Here is a 19,536-nt window from a genome sequence, read left to right on the forward strand (position 1 = left end):
CCAGGATGGTCTTAATCTCTTGACCTTGTGATCCACCCACCTTGGCTTCCCAAAATGTTGGGATTACAGGCGTGAGCCCTGTGCCCGTCCCTGTTATCTACTTTTATGATGGAAATGGACATATTCATTTTGTCTAGAGTGAAAACAAGTGAATCAGACTTGAGTAAAAATGACAGGGGAAGCAGAATGCAGAAAAATGTATGCAAGCATGTCCATGCACTTATAGCAACAGTTGTTATTTAAATATTTTTGCACAGATACCACTAATAAGATAAAAGGCATACATTTATTACAACTAATACGTATATGTTATTTGAAAAATTTGAAACAATTAGTACTCAACCCTTTATCTTACAAAATTGCTTACTTGATCTTGGTCATTTTGATACATTTATTTAAGCTTTATTTTATTTTATTTTATTGTAATTTTTTTTGAAACAGAGACTCACTATGTCACCCAGGCTGGAATGCAGTGGCGTGATCTCAGCTCACTGCAACCTCTGCCTCCTGGTTTCAAGTGATTCTCCTGTCTCAGCCTCCTAAGTGGCTGGGACTACAGGCATGTGCCACCATGCCTGGATATTTTTTTTTTTTATTTTTAGTAGAGATAGAGTTTCACCATGTTGGTCAAGCTGGTCTCAAGTTCCTGACCTCAAATGATCTGCCCGCCTCGGCCTCCTAAAGTCCTGGGATTACAGGCATGAGCCACCGTGCCTGGCCTTATTTCAGTTTGAAATAAACCAGAAAGTAAACAGCATATAGAGGAAACGTGATCTGTGTCCCTGAGTAGAGAGTTTTGAGGTAATTTATTTCAGGTTTGATAGTTCTAAGCATAATTATTAAAAGTAAGGACTTTGTCATCGGCTTCTAGGGGGACTGAGGTCCAACTCTACTGCTTATAACAATAGATGAATTACTTAACCTCTTGACACTTAATCTCATTGTCTGTGGAAGGTATAACAATAGTTATCTACTTTGCTGGATAATAAAGGCAAATTAAACTAAATATAAAGTATTTAGCTCAGAATCTGGCACTTAATAAGTGGGGCATAAATATTAGCAATTATTTATAAATAAGAAGATGATTAAGAGTAATAATGATTATAATTATATTTTTTATTGCTGTAGTGTTAAATCTTCCAAATAAAAATCACCTTTGATTGCATACACTTATTTAATGGACATAGATAATTTATTATTTGCATAAGAATGTTGTGTCTGTTGGAAAATACTGCATAAAATATATTTATAGTAATAACATTTAAAACATCCTTTCCCTCAAAGGTAATTTTTTAAATGACAATGAACAGAAGTATAATTTAATAATGTGCAGCTAGATAGTATTGGATTTTAAAGGATATGAGAGATAAATAAAGCCTCACAAGGGCAAGACGATGGCTTGCTTTAACATGACTATCCCTATGGTAATTCTGATAGGAAGAATAAGGCAAAATACAATAATATTGGATCCTACAATGCAGAAATTTGATAATTTCTGCAGATGTAGTTGAGGAAACTATTAAAGTTACTTATATAAATGCTAAGTCTCTGGATGGTCCAGCCCAGAGGATGGGCACTTGAGAGGGGAAGGAGACAAGAGTTGGTGGGGCTGGGAGAAGAACCAGGAAATGCCAGTAGAAATGGTGCTGGAAGCAGGGAAAAGCAGCCAGGCCCGAGGCCATGTGCAGGATGCCACTAGCCTGCTGAATCTGCCCACTTCAAAGGAGCAGTTTCTGCCTGAGAACAGGCAGCAGACTATGTGATTATAAGTTGAAAGTTTAGTGGTTCTTTTGTCCAGCTTTGGGGGAAGCCCAGATAGGGCTTTTTGTGGAAATTTCTGTAAAAAGTAAATTGAAGAGCTTGATTATTATTATTATTTTTATTTTACTGATGGACAAATTAATACAAAGAAAAAAAGGCACACAAGTGTGTGATTTCTGAGAGATGTTTTAATAAAAGAAAATTAAATAATAACAGGCAGGAAGAAATCTAAATCACTGTCAAAAAATACCAAAAGTTACAGCAGGAGTGAAGATGCCTCTGAAAGGCAACATCTTGGGAACATCTTGGATAAGCCAGGATGCCTGGAGGGCTGGGAGCAGGAGTGAGCAAGGTGCATAAAGCCCTAGAAGGGTTCTAATAAGAGAGGAAGGAGGCACGGCTCTCTCCTTCCAGAATCTAAAGTAGGGATTTGCTTCACTTAAAGACAGTGCAGGGACCGGTGTAAATGTGTGTGTCATGCCTCCAAATTTCACCTCATTATATTACGGCTCAGTTACTCATTGATCCTTCTATAGTTGCTAAACAGCAATGAAAGAATAACTGTAGAATGAGACAGGAAAGCAGAGAAAGTAGCACAACCAGGAAGGGACATTCTCCCCAGAGGTTAAAAAGGATTTCTTTTCACTTTAGGAGCTGAGGACAACTAGTTCATCAAAACTGGGAGATGGGGATGCGAGAGTGTCAGCCTGTGTGTGGCACCTCCCTGGTCAAGGCATCTGCTTTTCCATGTGCAGCATGAGCTAAAGCTGAACATTGTGCTCATATGTCATTTCTGGCTTTACTTTTGCTTTTTTTTCTTATTATTTAAAATTAACATGGAGAAACAGGCAGTTTTGGTCTTTACCTATTAATGGTAAAACATTCTCATTGTTAAAACAATAGGAGTTATAGGAATCTAAAGGACAAATAAGTCCATGAAGATAAATCAGTAATTCTTACCCTAAATCTCAATGTAATCCATGTCAGAACTCTTTTTGAGTGGCTGTGTTTCAAATTGAGTGTCTAGCATTTCTGGAGACGATTTGAAGAAATGATAAGTATGACTTTCAAAGGACAGGCTCAGATTTGGTAAGAAACTCCAAAGAATATGCTTCAAAAAATTTCAAGAGAAAAATTAAGGAATAATGGAAAGAAAACTAGACAAAATTTGAAAAGAAAAAGGATTTGAACTTACTTAAGTCATATTTTTAAAATGTAAAGCTGTTTCAATATTCCTTTCATTTCTACTAAATATATATTTTTCTCTTATTCTTTGGGATTTCAGGAATTTTTGACATAGGAACCCTCCTCAATGTGGTCTGCATCGTATCTAGCGTTAGTACTTCAAGGGAAGAGTTAAAGTCCTAGAATTAAGCCGTAGGGACACAGAACTGCCTCAACCTCGCAGCCACCTGCACATATTTTGTCCCAGAAGTTTGTACAATGTCTTATATAAGGTAAAGAAGAAAAATGAAGGTAAAGGCTAACTTTTATTTTCCCACCAACTTGTACCTTACAAGGTACTCTGGCTAGAGACAGGGCTTGAGAGAGACAGCAATATTGCACATGAGCAGCAGACATCAAGGATTTGTGGACACTGGTAGCTACAGAGACATCATGTTGCCCACAGCCCACAGCCATTGAGACATATTAACCAACAAAACAATGGACTCAAACCTACATAAGAAGCCCCACCACACTGTCCTTGTCCACTTTGTGGGGAGATGTGAGGAATTACCATGATGCACAGTGGTGACTGTGACAGGAAAGTCCCCAAGCCAAGATCTGTCAAGAGTGTAGGGCATGGCCAGCTGGCTTTGACTTCTAGCAGCACATGTTAGAGCATTTGACTGCATTCTGTCTAAAAAGAGCATTTGTTATCCTTTAACCAAGATTTTTTTTTTCTTTAAAAGAGTGTTTTTTTAAACATAAAACTAAAATACTAAAATGTGTTCTGAGTCCAGCAGAATTCACAAGCACCTGTAAGAGTCTTAACTACATTGGTAAATGGCTTTTCAGTTGTCTAACATACCATCTTCCTTCTGTGATCTTAAGTCCAGACCATAAAGGTTTTAATTAATAATTCTCACCACCAATCTTTCGGGTGTGTGCGGGTGAGGATTACTTAACTGAAGCAAATAAGTGTAAGATATGCGTTTATGTATTTATATGCATACTTTTATCAGTGGCTCAAATTGCTCCTGAAAACTATAAATAAATAGTTCAACATTAAAATACTAATTCTGCTTCTAGCCTAGAATGATATTTAAAAAATGTTTATACATGTTTTTAAATTCTCAGATCTAAGGAAAATAGTGCTAACAGATAAACATAGTAGTTTACTCAATTCATATATGACAGGGAAAGAGATTTTTGTAATAACATTGCTAGTTAAAAGAAAGAATCATATTTTGATCTAAATAATCACAATAAAAGATAGTTTAAAAAATAGAAAAATGAAGTTCAGAGGTAAGTATGAGAAAGTAAAAATAAAAAACCATAAAAGGAATCTCTTTAGGATGAATGAGTAATATTCTAAATAAAAGTCTTGATGTTTGTATTTCTTGTCAGAGTGTGTCAGGAACATCACACTCCGGGGACTGTTGTGGGGTGGGGGGAGGGGGGAGGGACAGCATTAGGAGATATACCTAATGCTAAATGACGAGTTAATGGGTGCAGCAAAACAACATGGCACGTGGATACATATGTAACAAACCTGCACATTGTGCACATGTACCCTAAAACCTAAAGTATAATAATAAAAATAAATAAATAAATAAATAAAAAGAATTTTGCAAAAAGTTCTTTTTTGTTAACCCTAATATAAGATATTGATCATAGCTCAAATACCACTTTTTGGTCAATATTTGAATGGAAAATGCATACTTATTTAATTCAAAAAATATACTATTTATTATATATATAATAGTTTTGTTTGGATTTAAATAATGAAAATATTAAAACGAAAAGATTTATTTAGAAAAATTATTGATGCTTTAAAAACTATCTAGGTTAAAATGTGGCATTTTAGTAAAAATAAGTAGCATTGTATTTTGGGTTTAAATTAAAAATACAAAAAAACAACAAAAAAAGGAAAAGAACATTTCTAGGTGACACAAAATTAATGGAAGCTCTACTACCAGAAATAGAGTTAGTGCCTGGTTCAGTAAAAATGATGATTTCAGATGAAATCAGCTCTCACTATTGGATTTTATTCATGGATTTTCTAGTATCTCTAGTGGTACTTTCAAATTCTTTACAGAAATCTCAATAAACAGCCTGGCCAAAAAAAAAAAAAAAAGGCAAAACCAAAAATAATCTCATTTATTGAGTGATGAAATTCTCATGGCATACGTTGCACATCCTATAATTTGTTCTGCATGCCTCCCTGGTCTTAGTTGGTGATAAGATAAAGTTTCACTTTGATAAACTGAATGTACAAAATATGTTTTAAAGCTAGTGCTCTTTATAGCAATATTCTTTTCTTATCACTGACAATACAACACTATTGCATACTGATTTCTACTCTGAGTCATTTTCACAAAGTCAACTAGAGCTGATGTTCACAAAATTTAAAGTTCTGCTTTCCATACATATATGACATTAGTTGTGTTGAAATTTCAGGCAATGTGTATTTGAAATATATAAATTATTTTCACCCTATATAAGTCAAATAACTAACCCAAGAATTATAAAGTTAAACTTCATTTATCTATGAAGAGATGTAGGTTTGATAAAGGCATTGCAGTCATGAGATTAACTCTTCAATATTTACATAATTTCCTATGCTTTAAAAATTTATCCTTTATTTCAATGATAATAAATTGCAGATATGGTACATCTCTAATAATCAATAATATACAAAATAAAGGCCTTTAAAATTTGATAATAAATTCAACACATATGTTCACTTTTAAAATAAAGCCTATGCAAAGACTTTAAGTCTATCCTATATGATTAGCACTATACAATTAAATTTACTGATTTCTTTTTTAAAAATGAAAAATAAACAAGAACAGAATACAATATCTCATTTACTATTGGGCTTTATTAGTGTGAAACTTGTTATTGTTCTATTTACAGCAGATCATCATTTCCTACTCCAGTTGGTTAAAGAAAGATATGCACACGACATCATATTTAACATTTCAGAAAAACCAGATAAAGTTAACGAGTTATATTCAATCATAAGGTAAAGTTCCCATATTCTTTGCTAAACTTTCTAAATCAAATGGTAAGAGTTTGCAGGAATTCTGTGGGAACCTACCTAATTTACATCCCCATCCGAATATTAAGGAGTTTGCTATAGCCACTCTTGTCTAATTATTAATCAGCAAACATTGAAATGCACCAAAGTTCAGCTCTTATGGCATGGCCTTTGTAAGGATAGACTAGAAAGGCAAGCTACCTTTATGCTTAATCCAAATCCTCCTACTGTTTGTCTTCTGATGGTCACCGTTCTTTCCTGAAAGACAGGATTTTTAAGAATGGTTAGTGTTTCCTAATACTATACTTACACACCATTTTTTGTTGTTTTTTTTTTTTTGGTTTTCTTCTGAGTTTTGCTTTTGCTCTTTTAAAAAAAAAGAGAACTCTTTTGTGCTGGGATAGAGGCTCCACATCTTGTAATAAATAGTCCTTGACTTTTAAATCAAAGGGCTACTTGTTAAAATAAAAGGGACTAAAGCATTATAAACTCCTGAACTCTTAAAAATAAGTTCTTCTCAATGATTATTTTGGACATATTTTGAAATCTTAACTTTTATACCTCTTCTTATTTCCACATTACGTATTCTTGTTTTCTAAGAAATGACAAGTTTTAGGTTATATAAAAGTAACTCAGAGGCAATGGTAAATATGATCTTGGTAAACCATGGCCCTGTCTTCATCACTGCCTGGAATTTGGAAGCTAGGCTGGGAGGCTGCTGTGGCCAGCACAGAAATGATTCACGTGTGTTTTAGATTGAAAGTGAATAAACCAAGTCCAAAATAAATTAATTGCTTTTTCATAAAATGAATAAATTACACATCTAAGTAATAATGATAATTGAATTATCAACTTTAAAAATCAGTTTCTTTTTCTCTCCACAATAGAAGTAATTCAATTACTGGCCTATAAAACTTCAAAATCACAAAGATGATGGCATGAGAACGAAGAGCTACGTTTAGACAAATCCTGTAATTTTCAATTTGAAAAATCAATACCGCTCTGATTTTGGGCAGTCATCTTTACATAGTGCTTACTGTGGAGGCATGCTATAGGGCTGAACGCTTTAACTTATATCTTGCTCCATTACATCAATCTTCTTGAACCTTCCGCTATGCAGAACCATTTGAGACACTGACCCTTTTCCCCTGCATCTGGGGTAGATATTTGTTATCTGGTCCCTATATCTCTACAAATACCTTTTGCCCACGTTACCCATTTCCAAACGTAAATACTGCCCTCTTTCTTACAGATGAATTGCTTCCCTCATTCCCTTGTTCTGCAGAAACTGTGTGGAACAGATAATATCATTTTAAAAGAACTAGTGAAAATTGGAAAAATGTGTGCTTCTGGTGGCTCTTGCTAAATATTTTAAGATAGCATAAGACTCTTCATTTTGGCAAGATTAAAAACTTCCTTTTTTAGCCAAAAGTTTGGTTTCTGTAAATAGAACAAAATAATACTTAAAGAACAAGATCGCCATACCAGAATTTGAGGTATACTATTATTGATTTATTTTGAATTTTGAAAATAAGACTTTTTGATGAAGATGGTGCATATTTACTTATAAATTATTATTATTACTATTGAATGCAAATGAGTAGCATTCAATAAAATAAATTTTCTTTATTTTGACAATGTGCTGAGTAATTTCATCTATTTCAAAAATACTTATGTTACTCTTATAACCTGTCATCTAATCATACTTTCAAACCAACATTAAAATTATAATTGTACAAATAAGCTTGTATGTGTATAACAATTTATGCAAAGCAACTTGAAATATAAGACAAACTATTTGTATTAAATACTACCACAAAGTCTGCTTTTATTTTTCAGCATACTGTTTGTTGCATTACCCGAGGAATGCAACCACAAATATGAGAAGATATATTTTAGAATTTATATCGCAAAACCTACACATATAAACACGGCTGCATACACAAAAGCAAAAAGGAAGGTTAAACATGTGCATTATAGGTACACAAAATCTATTAATAATTTAAAATAAACTATGTATTAGAAATGTCTTTTTATTGAAAAGGAGAAGTGCAATCTGTCGAATAATTAATTTTTATTATTTCTCATTAAATGGTTCATTAAAGAGAAGTTGAATATTGCAAACAATATTGGAATTGAAGTTAGAGAATGTGCCAATGATGCTAATAGCCACAACTTCATCCGTTCAGCAAATTACTTATGCCCTGTGAGCCTCTGTTTTCAAATTTGCAAAATGCTTATAAATAATACACAGCAATTAAAAGCTTTGTTTTGAGAATTAACATTTGTAAAAGACGCTGGCATAGAGTAGAAATTTAATATTCACACACACATGCGCATGCACACACACACAATCTGATATTCTATATAGGGATTCTTATATAATAGTCATTTTAATATATTTACATCATAGAATAACTCAAATACTGGAAGACTAAGATTCAGGAATAGGTAAATTAAATCATGACTATTTTTCCTACAAAATAGATAGGTAAACTGCTTTTATAAAACTGACAACCCAACTAAACTAAAATTCTCAGATGACAGGAACTATTTCTTTTTTCCTTTTCTGTAAAAAGTAAATATGTGATTCCTTAAAACAGTATCAAAATCAGTGGTGCAGTCATCCAGACAACCCATATCAGTTGTCTTAAAATACAAATTTCAGTCAGAGCAAATGCATTGTAATCAGCAAATGGCATCCCCTAAATTTTGTAGAGTGTTTTGCATAGCAATAATTGGCCAAGAGGAAAACTTGGTCAGTAATTGCTGCTCAATAGCTAAATGTGTACTGAAATGCTGCTTGCCTTTAACAGAAACAACAAGCATCCCCGGGTCCTCAAAAACCGTTTCTTTGAATTTCTTTACTCATGCTCAACAAGCCTGCCCTCTAATCTCTGGTGGAGAATATTTAGAACATGTTCCAAATCAAATACAAAACTGCTGATTCAGAAAAGATTTTGGAGAGACTAAAGAGTCAGCAGAAACCACCAAAAAAATCTCAAAAACAGCACTTATCTTAATGTTTTATTAAACACCTGGGCACATGCACATACACATGCAAACCATAGCCAGTGCCTCCAGATGCTGCTTTTTCATTAGCTTACTTTTAAGAAAGTTAGGAGAGACAAGGCAAAACAAGTTACTTTGTGTTTTAAAACCAAGATTGTACATTGGTCACTGCAGGCAGCATGAAGCATGAAAAGGGAAATAACTGTTCTTGGTGTGGCCTCTGCTAATATATTCCCAGTTGTTTGTGTTTGCAGTAGCTCTGCCACTTTATCCCCTTACACCTCTGCTTCTTTCCTCCTCCCAAAATAGATGCAATAAAAAGAAGAAATGAACAATTTCAAATACTCAGCTTATAAATCAGACAATACCTGGAAGCTGATCTGAAAGTATATTTAGTTAACACATCACGAGTGTCGTAAAGACAGTGGCCAGGTAACAAAGCACCGTCCTTTGGGAGACCAAAGTATTGTCAGTGATTTTATTTTGTAAAACACAAAATCCAGGCTGATGCTCCTATACAGTCTCATATATATAAAATGCCTTTATTTAATCTTCTTATTCCTTACAAAAATGCAAAGGATTGAGCCCGCGGTTAATATTGGACTTTATAAAGATGCTGCACACTTAAATAATCAACATCAATGTTACAAAAAAATCCTTGTATTAAGTACTTAGTATGCTTTGTAGAAAAATATAACTAGCACCCATGCTTTTTGGAATATTATAATATAAGTTGCATATAGAGAGAGATTATATGAACTATATTGGAAGAAAAATACACACGACACCAAAAAAAAGTTGGCCTCACATATCTCTGGTATTGAAATTTTGAGATGTGTATGTAAAAAAGTTAGGAAGAAGTGGAAACCATGCAGAAACTAAAGAGATTATCATTGGAAAATTGTTTGTACTAATTTTGAGTTACAGAAACCAATGCATTATTGTTTGTAGAACAATAATGGAAAGAAAATAGAGAATGTTAATAGTTCTTTTTGACAACTGAGGAAGAGTAGCTGAAGTTGGAAAAGGAATAATGAGGATGATGGCTTCTAATTATTAAAAATCTACTATGTGTACATATGAACAGACATTTCTCAAAAGAAGACATTTATGCAGCCAACAGACACATGAAAAAATGCTCTTCATCACTGGCCATCAGAGAAATGCAAATCAAAACCACAATGAGATACCATCTCACACCAGTTAGAATGGTGATCATTAAAAAGTCAGGAAACAAGAGATGCTGGAGAGATGTGGAGAAATAGGAACACTTTTACACTGTTGGTGGGACCCTAAACTAGTTCAAATATTGTGGAAGACAGTATGACGATTCCTCAAGGATCTAGAACTAGAAATACCATTTGACCCAGCCATCCCATTACTGGGTATCTACCCAAAGGATTATAAATCATGCTGCTATAAAGACACATGCACATGTATGTTTAATTCGGCACTATTCACAATAGCAAAGACTTGGAACCAACCCAAATGTCCAAAAATGATAGACTGAATTAAGAAAATGTGGTACATATACACCATGGAATACTATGCAGCCATAAAAAATGATGAGTTCATGTCCTTCGTAGGGACATGGATGAAGCTGGAAACTATCATTCTCAGCAAACTATCACAAGGACAGAAAACCAAACACCGCATGTTCTCACTCATAGGTGGGAATTGAACAATAAGAACACTTGGACACAGGAAGGGGAACATTACACACTGGGGCCTGTCATGGGGTGTGGGGAGCGGGGAGGAATAGCATTAGGAGATATACCTAATGTAAATGACGAGTTAATGGGTGCGGCACACCAACATGGCACATGTCTACATATGTAACAAACCTGCACGTTGTGCACATGTACCCTAGAACTTAAAGTATAATAATAATAAAAAAATCTGCTATGTGTACTTATAGCTCTCACAGCACTTACAATTGTTTATTGAAGAGAACTATGCCCTTGACTTTTTTCCTCCAAGTTTTCTGAGAGCTGGACCATGTGTCTTACACAAAGTTATCTCACAAGCACTTAGCACAGGTCATGAATCAAAGTTAGGTATTAAAATGTTAAATGAATAAATATTCATTCAAACATTGTTCTAAGTAATTATCACAGCAGCCCACTGGTGTGGGAAATTTTTTTTCTAATTAACAGATGAGAAAATCAAAATGTAAAACAGTGAAATTAACTTGACCAAGATCCAAGTTGTGATTGAAACCAAGGTTTCTCTGATCTCTGCTGTTCTTTCTATCCCAACATGCCTGAGATAAAATGAAAAATTACAATAAAAAAAAAAAAAACTGAAAACTCATGGTGCAATGTGGTAAAAAGGGGGAGAAATGCAATATTTTCCCTGCAAGATTGTGAATAAGGCCAGGATGTCCCTTTTCACCATTGCCGTTCAACATCTTGATGTCCTAGCTAGTGCAATGATGAAATACTATGAAATAAAGGCTTACAAAATGAATGAAAAGAAAGAGAACTGTTGTTGCTTTTTTGTCAATGTATAAAATCCCAAAGAATTGAAAAAAAAAATTCTTCTTGAAGTGGTAAGTAATTATAGCAAGTTCATAGAATACGGAATTATTATACAAATTAAATTGCTTTCTTACATATCAGCAATGAGAAATTGGAATTGAAAATTAAAAGCATAATGCTGTTTACAATAACACATACTAAAAGGGAAATATTTTGCGACCTGGCGCAGTGGCTCATGCCTGTATTCCTATCACTTTGGGAGGCCGAGGCGGGTGGATCACTTGAGGTCAGGAGTTCGAGACCAGCCTGGCTGACATGGTGAAACCCCGTCTCTACTAAATACAAAAAATTAGCCGAGCATGGAGATGTGTGCTGTAATCCCAGCTACTTGGGAAGCTGTGACAGGAGAATCGTTTGAACCCGGGAGGTGGAGGTTGCAGTAGCCGAGATTGTGCCACTGCACTCCAGACTGGGCAATAGAGTGAGACAGAGTCTTAAATAAATAAATAAATAAATAAATAAATAAATAAATAGATAAAATAAAAAAATAAAATGTAAATAAAAAATAAAAGAAAAATATTTTGGTATAAATCTAATATAATATTAAGAGGATTTATATATGAAACTAAAAAATCTAGAGAAAAAAACAAATATGTTCAAAATATATGAAGAGATAACCATATTCATGAATTGAAAGATTCAATATTTTTAAGATGTCAGTCCTTCCCAGCTTGATTTTTAAAATCTATGCAATTCCAATAAAAATCCCAGCAAGCTATATGTGGATACTGGCAAACTAATTTTTAGGTTTAGATGGACAGCCAAAAGATGTATAATAACCGGTACAATACTGAAGAAGAATAAAGTTGGAGGACTCAGGATGCTTGACTTAGGACTTACTATAAAGTTTTAGTACACAACACAACATGGCATTTTTGACAGAAAAAGCGTTTAGACCAATGGTACAGAACAGGTGGCCAAAAAAAAAAAAAGGAAAGAAAAAATAGAATCAACTAATATTTGACAAAAGAATAAAAACAATTCAATAGAGAAAAGCAAGGATATTTTTTTCCAACAAACAGTGCTGGAGGAATTGGACATCCATAAGAAGAAAAGGCATATATACTACACTCTTCACAAAAATTAACACAGTGTATCATAGATAGGCTTAAATATTAAAAACACAGTAGTACTAGAAGAAAATATAGGAGAAAACCTGTGTGACTTTTGGTTTAGTGATGAGTTTTTAAATACAACACCAAAAGCATGATTTATAAAACATGTTGATAAATTGGAATATATTCAAATTAATAACTTTGCTTTGGGAAAGATACTGCTAAGAGAAGGAAAAGACAAACTACGGACTGGAGGAAAATATTTGTAAATCACTATCTGATAAAAGACTTGTATCCAAAATATACAAATAACTCATAACACTCAGTAAGAACATGAACAACCCAATTAAAAAGTGGCTAAAGTATTTGAGCAAACACTTAATCAAAAAAGCTATGCAAATAGCAAGCAAGCCTATGAAGATATGTTCAACATCATTTGTCAGGGGGGAACTGCAAATTAAAATAACAATGAGATAATATTATACACTTATTAAAATGGCTAAAATCCAAAACACTGACAATACCAAATGCTTACAAGAATTCTGTTCACAGTTAATTCTCATTTCTTATTGGTGTGAATGCAAAAGAGATTTTCGCAGTTTCTTACAAAGCTAAACCTAGTCTTAACATATGATCTGGGAATGACACTCCTAGGTCTTTACCCAAATAATTTGAAAGTTTATGTTTATACAAAAATCTGCACACAGATATTTATACTATCTGTATCCACTATCACCAATAAGTATAAATAGCCAAATAAGATATCCTTCAATAAGTGAATGAATAAACAAACTGTGGTATATCTATACAGTGAAGTATTGAATAATTTTAAAAATGAGCAATCAAGCTGCAAAAAGACATGGAGATTCTGCATGCATAGCCTCCCACGTTATCAATATCTCCTATCAGAGAGGAACATTTGTTACAACTGATAAATCCACATTGACACAGAATCTCCATGTTAATGAAACTATTCTGTATGATATTACAATAGAAATTGCATACCATTATACATTGTCAAAGCCCATAGAAGTTTAGAGCACCAAGAGTAACCTTAATGTATGCAAAAGTTTAAAAATAATTTAGTACTAAAGAAGGAATGCAGTCTGTGACACTTGAACTATATTATGAATGTATGTTACAACCTCAGCGATGGGGCAGGGGAAAGATGTGCTTACCTAAGTCACTGTGGAAATGAAGTAAGACACAGGCATCTGTAAGACAAAGGCTAAAGATGAAAGGCTAAAGGAACTGCACATGGAACTGCATTCTGGTTGATAAAGTTGTTTCAAATCATGGCATGGTGTGAAGACAAGAGTGATACCATCTCGGAATTCCATGTCGATTTCTAACTACCCCAGTCCCATGAATGCATTCTGATTTCTGCTTTACCATCCTGATTTACCATCTCTGTTGTGAGAACATGTCATTCTTGCCTTTTCTGGATGGTCGCATTTAAATGTCTTGCTGGAGCATATATACCCTTCCATATGGGATACAAGCCCTGGATCTGAGGAGTAACAGTGCAGAGATCTACTTGCCTTGCAGCCAACCAAGACCACACTTCTGTCTGCAAGTTCTGCCAATAAAACACCCCTTAGAACAAAGTCAATTTGTCTGCCTCATTCTTTGGTTTCTTGGCTTCTTCAGCATGTGGGGGCTACTTTGCATAAATGGCCCTTTCACAGTACATATGGGTTAACAATCCTAATACTATTATACATGTATATTGAAATTTAACAAGTAAATGGATGGTGGACGAAGGGAATCCAGGTTTCTCAGTGTTGGAGAAGAATTCACAGATAAGCAAGACGAGGAGGCTAAAAAGTTTCACGAGGTTGTGGAAACTAGTTGGGAACATCAGTATAAACTCATGTTTAGCTTAATATTGATACTGATGTTTATGCATAAAATATTTACAGATATGTGAATATACACAGTTTTTTTCTTTCTAAAAATATATTTTTTGAGATATAATTCATATGTCATGAAATTCAGCCATTTAAAGTGTGCAATTCAATGACTTTTAGCATAGTCACAGATGTGCATTCATCACCACAATTAATTTATTTGGCTACTGTGAATAAAGCTGCTGTAACATTCATGTGCAAGCATTTTTTGGCACATTTGTAAAAATTTCTCTTGCATATATACCAAGTATTGAAAGTGGAAATTGTCAGACTGTTTTTCAATGTGGCCACGTCATTTTATATTCTCACCAACAATGTATGAGAATTTCAATTTCTCCATATTCTCACTAAACCTTACTATCTATCTTTGTTATTATAGCCACCCTAATTGATATAAAGTTATATATAACGGTTTTGATATAAATTTCCCTGATGGCACTTTGCTCATTTGCTTACCATTTATATACTTTCTTTATGAAACATCTAGTCAAATTATTTGCCCATTTTTTGATTGCCTGTTTAATTGAGTAGCGAGAACTTTTTACACATTCTGGATATAAATACCACACTAGATCTGTGATTTACAAAAATGTTCTCCCATTTTGTGTATTGTCTTTTCACTGTATTGATAGTGCTATTTGAAGCACAAAAGTTTTAAATTTTTATGATGTGCCATTTATCTGTTTTTTCTGTGTTTTGTGTAATTTGCACCTTGATGTCAAATTTACAAAACCATTGCCTGAACCAATGTCAGAATGATTTACATGTATGTTTCCTTCTGAGTTTTAATAGTTTTAGTTCTTAAATTTAGATTTTTCACGCAGTTTGAATTAACTTTTGTATGTGGTGTGAGGTAGGTTTCAAAATTCATTATTGTACATGTAAATATTCAGTTGTCCCAGAACCATTTGCTGAAAAGACAGTTCTTTCTTCACTGGTTTGGGCACCCTTACTAAAAATAAGTCGACTATGAATTTGTTTATTTCTGAACTCTCAATTCTATTCCATTGATCTATTATGTCCATCATTATGCCAGTACCACACACCTTAGATTACTGTCTATTCATAGTAAGCTTTGAAATCAGGAAATATGAACCCTCAAAGTCTTTTGTTTTTTTCAAGACTATTTTAGCTATTTGAAGCCTCTTTCATCTCCTTGTGAATTTTAGGATCAGCTTGTCTATTCCTGCAAGGAAATTAGCTGGGATTTTTTTTAAGGGATTTATAATGTAGATCAATTTTGGGATTATTATTATAATATAAACAATAATATTGGGTTTTCTAATACATGAAAATGGTATGTCTTTTATTTAGGCTAACTTCTTTTACTCATGATTTTTAGTTTTCAGAATACATATTTTATAATTTTGTTAAATTTATTCCTAAGTATTTTTGATGCTATTTTAAATGAACAATGGGGTCCTTGGTCCCAAGGAAGTAATAGAATTCCGTCTTAGAAGACTCAGGCACCTTCCTAGATAATTTTACAAAAATCTAATTAAAGAGAGTAAATTACAAAAAAAGGCCCTTTCCTACAAATTATTTTAGAGATCACATTTACAGCACTTCTGAGGTTTCTTGCTTCATTCCCTTTGATTCGTTCCCCTGGCAAGCTCTCAGGGTTTTGGGTTTTTCTCTCTTGCTACAGTTGTAGTGGTGAAAAAGGAGATCAACATTCCCTAAAGCCCACTGAAAATTGTAGTTTGTAGCAGGTCCTTCATATCTGACTTAAGGTCGTTAGATAATGGAGACTATTTAAAATTTAAATATTCCTTGTTAGCTTTGCAAAGAATTGAAAATTGCACAATTCCACTTTTGTTTCTGCAAATATGCATCTGTAATATAAACAGACGCACAGTGACGTTAAGTAACTTTACCAAGGTCAGGTAGTAGTGAATTCTCTGGATTGAAATGCAGGAACCAGGAGCCACTGCCCATATATTCATCCCGTGTTCTATTCTGTCTTTTATTGCTTTTATTTTCTTTTAAGAGACACAGTCTTACTCTGTTGCTGAGGCTGGAATGCAGTGGCTTCATTATAACTCATCGTAACCTTGAATTCATGGGGTAAAGAGATCCTTCTGCATCAGCCTCTTCAGTATCTAGGACTACAGGCATGTGCCACCATGCTCAACTAATTCTTTACTTTTTTTGTAGAAATGGGGTTTATGTTGTCTAGGCTGGTCTCCAACTCCTGGCCTCAAGTAATCTCACCTTTGCCTCCCAAAGCACTGGGTTTACAGGTGCAAGCCACTGCATCTCTTCCTGTCTCCTTTTTCTTAACACTTATTTAGATGGTAATGTCTCTGAGGAGCCCTGTATTAAACACCATTATTTCCTTTTGTCTGATCTACTGTTTCTCTAACTGAAAACTCTGGCATGGGACTTCTAATTGATTTAGACAAATATATATTTAAAAGGCTGTGTGAGACAGATTCACTAATTCAAATCATCTAATGAATTGTATTTGAACATATTGTCCCAACAGTGCCTCTTGGCATAATATAGAAAGAACAATTGAGTAAATTTGTTCCGAGAATATTTTTAAATTATTAGTAAAAATGTATTTGAGGGTGGGTGCATTTACTCATGCCTTTAATCCCAGTGCTTTGGGAGGCCAGGGTGGCAGGATTATGTGAGGCCAAGCCTTTGAGAACAGGCTGAGCAACATTGTGAGACCCTGTCTCTACAAAAAATAAAAAAGCTTAGCCAAGCACAGTGATACATGCCTGTAGGCCAAGCTACTTGAGAGGCTGAGGCAGGACAGCTTGAACCAAGTAGTTTGAGGCTGTGGTGAGCTATGATCATGCCACTGCACCAAAGCTGGGTAACAGAGGGAGACCCTGACTCAAAAAATTAAAAATAAAAGAGTGTATATATACATATTTGAATATTTGCATTAGTGTCTGTTTTCTTTAACAGTGTCTTCAATACAGTTTTTAAACAGATTCATACCATTTGTAAATATTGATATTAATAATAATCATTATGTTTACATTTCTGCAAAGTTTAATATTTTATTTAGTAAAATTGGCTTATAATTTTAGGTTGTTGTTAAATAATGTTTTTGACTATAACTTTTATCATAATGGTAATTTAGGGGCGAATTACCACAAAACTAAGAATTAACATTGATTTTTGCTTTTCGTGAAACCTTTACTGTGGGTAAGAAATTTTATATTTGTATAGGTAGAAGTATACATAACCATTCCTCAGTATCTGTGGGCAGTTGACCCCATTATCTCCTTGGAATACCAAGATCTTCAGATGCTCAAGTCCCTCATATAAGATGGCATAGTATTTACATGTGATCTACATATACCTCTAGGTATACTTTAACTCATCTTTAGATTACTTAAAATACCTAATACAATGTAAGTTCTATATAAATAGTTATTAAATAGCTATTATACCATATTGCTATATTATAGCCTATATAGTAAATAGTTATTATACTTTATTGCTTTTTAAATTTGTATTACTTCTTATTGTTGTATTTTTTCCCAAATATTTTTCATTTTACAGGAATGGAAGTTGCTCTAGGTGAGTCAGTGAGTCAATGGTGAGTGATTGTGAATGATAGCAAATTACTTTATAATACTGTAGAATTTATAAACACTCGATGCTTAGGTTATACTAAATTTATTTTAAAATACTTTTCTTCCTTCAGTAATAAATTAACTTTGGCCTATTGCAACATTTTTTACTTTATAAACTTTTTAATTTTTTTGACTTTTAATAACACTTAGCTTAAAACACACATTATATAGCTGTGTAAAAATATTTTCTTTATATTCTTACTCTATAAGCCTCTCTATTTATTATTATTATTTTATTTTTAAAATGTTTTTGTTAAAAACTAAAACATATACACACATATTAGCCTAGGCCTACACAGGGTCAGGATCATTAAGATGTAACTAGAAATTTTTCAGATCCATTATAATCCTATGATACGCTATAATATATGTGACCCTTCATTGACCAAATATCATTATTGCTGAAAGCAATAACAAGTGAATTCTTATACAGTGTCACAGACAAGAGGTGCCTGAGGAGATCTGAGGACTTCATACAGAGGTGTCCTGGATGCGATCCTGGACTATTGATGAAAACTAAGAAAATCTAAATACACTATAGACTTGCCTTACAATTTACCTATCAAAATGTATTCATTCACTGTAACCAACTTACCATACTATGTAAGATGTTAACAGGGGAGCCTCGGTGTGTGGTATATCTCTATATTATTTTTGCAATTTTTTCTGTCAATCTAAAACTGTCCTAAATAATAAAGCATATTTTTAGTGGAGGAAATTAAATTTAGTGAAGACTTCAAGAATGCCAGACATTCTACTTTGCTCTTGATTTACAGAAGAATATAAAACAACTGGGATTTAGGAATTCGTCCAGTTTGCTTCTTCACTGCAAGCGTGTTTCAGCACCTCATTGCATCTCCTAAGTGTTTTCCTTGATTCAAACGTCACCCTCCAATATTTTTTACCAATAATATCAGACTGACCTTTCTTTCATATAATTCAGGTTAATGCTTAATTTTTATCTGTATCAAAGTAATGTATGTATGTTAAAATAGTAGTCCCTAACGTTTTTGGCATGAGGGACTGGTTTCATGGAAGACAATTTTTCCATAGACCAGGTGGTGGGGATTTGACTAGGAATGATTCAAGCTCATTACATTTATTGTGCACTTTATTTATATTATTATTATTATATTGTAATATATAATGAGATAATTATACAACTCACCATAATGTAGAATCAGTGAGAGCCCTCAGCTTATTTTCCTGCAACTAGGTGGTCCCATCTGGGGGTGATGAGAGACAGTGACAGATCATCAGGTATTAGATTCTCATGAGTACACAACCTAGATCCCTGGCATGTGCAATTCATAATAGGGTATGTGCTTCTATGAGAATGTGATGCTGCTGATGATCTGATGGGAGGCAGAGCTCAGACCGTAATGCGTGATCACCTGCCACTCACCTCCTGCTGTGTGGCCTGGTTCCCAACAGGTCACGGACTGTTACCAG

General features: G+C 33.9%; 1 protein-coding gene across 2 annotated transcripts in view; it reads right to left on the bottom strand.

Annotated features, from left to right (window-relative positions):
- The window catches only part of SNTG1 (syntrophin gamma 1), an 859,278-nt gene that overhangs the window by 318,080 nt on the left and 521,662 nt on the right, over positions 1-19,536 (bottom strand). For both annotated transcript variants that reach the window (XM_058444122.1, XM_032759812.2), the window contains exon 6: positions 6,170-6,226. In XM_058444122.1, coding sequence (XP_058300105.1) covers positions 6,170-6,226 — 57 coding nt within the window. The remainder of the gene's footprint in view (positions 1-6,169; positions 6,227-19,536) is intronic.

Source organism: Hylobates moloch, unplaced genomic scaffold (assembly GCF_009828535.3).
Source record: "Hylobates moloch isolate HMO894 unplaced genomic scaffold, HMol_V3 SCAFFOLD_9, whole genome shotgun sequence".
Lineage (NCBI taxonomy): Eukaryota > Metazoa > Chordata > Mammalia > Primates > Hylobatidae > Hylobates > Hylobates moloch.